At 36.8% G+C, this 5,000-nt stretch overlaps 1 protein-coding gene across 2 annotated transcripts in view; it reads right to left on the reverse strand.

The window, feature by feature from the left end:
- LOC143040590 (uncharacterized) overlaps positions 1–5,000 on the reverse strand; it is a 170,998-nt gene that overhangs the window by 153,134 nt on the left and 12,864 nt on the right. For both annotated transcript variants that reach the window (XM_076211683.1, XM_076211682.1), the window contains exon 2: positions 571–609. In XM_076211683.1, the coding sequence (XP_076067798.1) occupies positions 571–609 (39 nt within the window). The remainder of the gene's footprint in view (positions 1–570; positions 610–5,000) is intronic.

Here is a 5,000-nt window from a genome sequence, read left to right on the forward strand (position 1 = left end):
AGAATTGTGAATTGGAAGTGAAGGGATATTTGAAGTGGAATGAGAATTGTGAATGGGAAGTTTAGGGGTATTTGAAGTGGAATGAGAATTGTGAATTGGAAATGTAGGGGTATTTGAAGTGGGATGAGGATTTTGAATTGGAAGTGTAGGGATATTTAAAGTGGAATGAGAATTGTGAATTGGAAGTGTAGAAGTATTTGGAGTGGAATGAGAATTGTGAATTGGAAGTGTAGGGATATTTGAAGTGGAATGAGAATTGTGAGTTGGAAGTGTAGGGATATTTGAAGCGGAATGAGAATTGTGAATGGGAAGTATAGGGGTATTTGAAGTGGAATGAGGATTGTGAATGGGAAGTATAGGGGTATTTGAAGTGGAATGAGAATTGTGAATGGGAAGTATAGGGGTATTTGAAGTGGAATGAGAATTGTGAATGGAAAGTATAGGGGTATTTGAAGTGGAATGAGAAATTGTGAATTGGAAATGTAGAGATATTTGAAGTGGAATGAGAATTGTGAATTGGAAGTGTAGGGATGTTTGAAGTGGAATGAGAATTGGGAATTGGTCACTTACCTTCACGTATCGGAATGACCCCCATGTCCAGATCAAGGTCTGCAAAAAAAAAAAGCAAAGAGTGGCATGAGTTCAAGGGCTGAAGCTGAAGCGAGGAATGAGTCGAGGGGACACAGGGAGGAATGGAATGGTGGCTGGGAACGCGTGGAATGAGTGGTAAGATTCAAAACTGTCAATTGAGGAAAATGGATCCTGTTTTGAACTTCGTCGTTGTTGTAAAAAGGTGTGTAGCTGGTAACTTCAGCGTACATTCAACCAAAAAACATCTTCCTCGACACTTGGCTGCTGTGTCTTGTTATGGATCAAAGAAAACGGACGAGTAGAAATTCGCCAGGAATTAACAACAACGGAGTCTCCAGATTACTTAGAGTTATCGAAACCCTCATTTGAAGACGCTCGGCTGGCCCTACGCGAATAATAATAATAATAATAATAATAATAATAATAATAATAATAATAATAATAATTGATAATTATATATAATAATGAACGCCAAACGCACAAACAAAACATCGAAGAACAATTTTCCTCCCGGACTATACCAATGAGAACCAGGAACGTAAACCTCTCAACATTTGATCATAGAGTCTGCAGGCGGACTTAGGCAAGAATCTCGTTCACTGATGGAATAAAATGTCTTCGTCTATAGACAAACAGCTGTTGATCGTGGTGACCTGCAAGTCAAGGCAGTGAGTGAATTTGTCCCTATGAACAATATTCTCTGTCATGGACGCAGACACTATGGTCCTTCTATGGACAGAGAACTAGACTCTACTCAACGCAGTACATAGAGTTACAAGAGAAATTAGACTTAACACCGTCAGAACATAATCCAACATCTTCAGTACTGTAGTGCCCGTATAGATAATCTATTATTATATGTAAATTTAACCACGGTACGTATAAAGGACGTATCAAGCATATAGGATTCATCTATGTATGCATATACAACTATACACATTTCATTGTATATTTATTATATGATTTACTCAATATCGCGCGGGTGTATATACATACAAAGATTTTCCCCCCTTACAAGGGAAATTGCCAAAAAAACAAAGGCATAAAATCCACTCCCACACATTCCATCCCTCCTCCCTCTCTCTTATCTTGGCTCCTCCTGGATGACGGGTCATATTCTTTAATTAATTCTATCTCCCAACTCCCTTTCCACCCCCGCTCTCCTCCTCACCTCTTTTCTCACTCTATCCAGCCTAGTAACCCTTATCATACTTCTCAGGCCCTTCATCCCAAACACATTCAAACTCCTCTTTTATGTCCCATTCCCAAATGTCTATTTCTCATTACGCTTTTTAATCCCCCAAGGCATTTACTTGCTTCTCTCAATCTACATTCAACCTCCACTCCTCCCTTTCCCACCATATTCGCACCCAAGTATCTAAAACTATCCACTTCCTCCAGTCTCTCTCCCTTAATGCTCACTTCCAGCCTGCTTTCACTCTCTCCCCTTGTACATCTCATCACCTTAGTTTTGCCAACATTTATCTTCAGCTTCCTTCTTTCACACACCTTCTCAAACTCTGTCACTAACTTCCTCAACCCCTCCTCTGATCCTGCTACAAGCGCAGTATCGTCAGCAAACAACAACTGGCTTATCTACCACTTTTCTCCATTTTCTTTAACCATCTCCAATCCTTGACCCATTACCCGTACATTTACCTCTCGCATCACCCCATCCATGTATAGATTGAACAGCCCAGGCGACATGACACACCCCTGACGAAGTCCCACCTTTACCTCAAACCATCCACTCTCTCCATTTCTGATTCTAACACAATTTCTACTCTCGTAAAAACTCTCGACTGCTCTTAAAAGCTTTCCTCCTATCCCGTATATCTACAATACCTCCCACAGTGCCTTCCTATCTACCCTGTCATAAGCCTTTTCTAAATCCATAAAAGCCTAAAAAACATCCTTACCTTTCCCTAACGTTTTCTCACATATCTGTCTTACCACAAAAATCTGATCTATGCAACCCCTACCTGTCCTAAACTCATACTGCTCCTCACCAATTAGTCCCTCTGTTCCTCTCCTAATCCTCTCATTCAAAACCCTTCCATAAGCCTTTCCAACTACACTTAACAAACTGATCCCTCTGAAACTACTACACTCACACTTGTCCCCTTTTCCCCTGTAAAGTGGAACTATACAGGCACTCCTCCAATCCTCCGGCACTCTACCCTCTCTTAAAAAAACATCAAATAACCTCACCAGCCAGTCCATCATCACTGTACCTCTTTTTTTTTTTTTTTAGACAATCTGTATGACACCTATCCAACTCGGGTGCCTTACCTGCTCTCATCATCTTAACTGCCCTCACCTCGTCTTTCCTTAATTCTCCTTCATATTAATCACTCATAAATATAATTTTCTTTGCGCTTCCCACTGCAACTACCTCTCCCCCCTATCCTCCATCACATTTAGCAACTCCCTAAAATACTCTGCCAATCTTCCTCTTACTGCCTTCTCTTCCATTATCATCTCTTCATCTGCACCTTTTACCTTTTTTTCTCTACTTGATTTGTCTCCGCTCCCTCTCTTTAATTTCTCTCCAAAACATCTTTTTATTGCTTTCAAAATTTGTCGTACTCTTACCCCATTTCACATCTGCTCTCCTTTTTGCCTCCTAAATCTTATGCTTTACTTCTCTTCTCTTTTCTTTGTACCTCTCATATGATTCCCTCGTCCTATTTTGTAACCAATCTGTGAATGCTCGCTTCATCTCATATATATATATATATATATATATATATATATATATATATATATGTATATATATATGTATATATATATTATTATATATATATGTCTATACATATATATATATATATATATATCTATGTATATATATATATATATGTCTAAATATACTTAAATATATATATGTATATAAAACAAGAACCCACTGTGTTGGATAAAAAAATCACAGAAGATCGCAGTCCGTGATCGAAATATATTTCGATCACGGACTGTGATCCTCTTCAGTGGAATACGAAGAGAATCACTGAAGAGGATCACAGCCCGTGATCGAAATATATGGATATCATTTATTTCATTTCTTATCCAACACAGTGGGTTCTTGTTGAATTTTACGAATGTGTTACATTACTTTGTATATATATATATATATATATATATATATATATATATATATATATATATATATATATATATATATATATATATGCAGACGCTCCTCTACTTACGTTCATTCGTTTTACGTTTTTTCGATTTTACGTTTGAACTGACTAAATTTTTTTTTAATTTTTGAGTGAATTTTTTAGTTTAGCGCGCTCTCCGTAGTTCGAACGATACTTGCGCATGACGCTGCGTCCATTGTTTACATTGTACAAACGACAAACTGAACATGCCTTGCCTTATCCTCCTCCTCCTTCCCCTCCTCCTCCACCATCTCAGTTTATGTTGCTTGAATTTAATTTATTTGAAATTAATGTTATTATTTTACAATGTTATGTGTATAATTAATTATTTAGGGGTGTTTTATAAGATACGGTAATAGAATTTACGGATGTATAGTACAGTAACAACTTACGTTCATTTTCAGCTTACGTTCGGCCGTTCGGAACGTAACTAAAACGTAAGTTGAGGAGCGTCTGTATATGTATATATATACATTAATTATATATATGCATATATTTGTATATATGACTTTGATAAAGACACTGTAAGGTCGAAACGTTAGCGTTAGATTTTACTTTTTCCTTATTTCTTTCTCCACCATCAGTCAAAATCTGTCAGTATTTTATTCAGTGTATATATGTATGTATACACACACACACACACGCACACACACACACACACACACACACACACACACACACACATATACAGTATATATATATATATATATATATATATATATATATATATTGCATAAATAATCACAATAACACGTGATTAAATGATATTGCAGAAACTACAGGGAAAATAAAGCCGGAATACTAAACGTTTTCGTCTATTTCGTACTCTGAGGATGTCGTAGTAGACGAAAACGTTTAGTATTCTGACTTTATTTTCCCTGTGGTTTCTGCAATATATATATATATATATATATATATATATATATATATATATATATATATATATATATATATATATATATAATATGCTGGTGCTGGTACCTTATGACAAGTTTATGATGGTGCAAAACTAAGTCCCGGGTCTTGTTCCGAGTTTCTGTTTTTATTCTTGCCCGGTTCCGCTCTATGCTTCTACACAAAATACGCATAGCGCGAAACCGGTCAGGAATAAACTCAGAAACTCGGAACTAGACCCGTGACTTCTTTTTCTACCTTCATCATATATATATATACACATACATATGTATGTATATAAATATATATGCATACATATACCAAAGGCTTTTTCCCCCTTACACGGGGGTAGCC

Source organism: Oratosquilla oratoria, chromosome 29 (assembly GCF_046742065.1).
Source record: "Oratosquilla oratoria isolate Oo_2021 chromosome 29, ASM4674206v1, whole genome shotgun sequence".
Classification (NCBI taxonomy): domain Eukaryota; kingdom Metazoa; phylum Arthropoda; class Malacostraca; order Stomatopoda; family Squillidae; genus Oratosquilla; species Oratosquilla oratoria.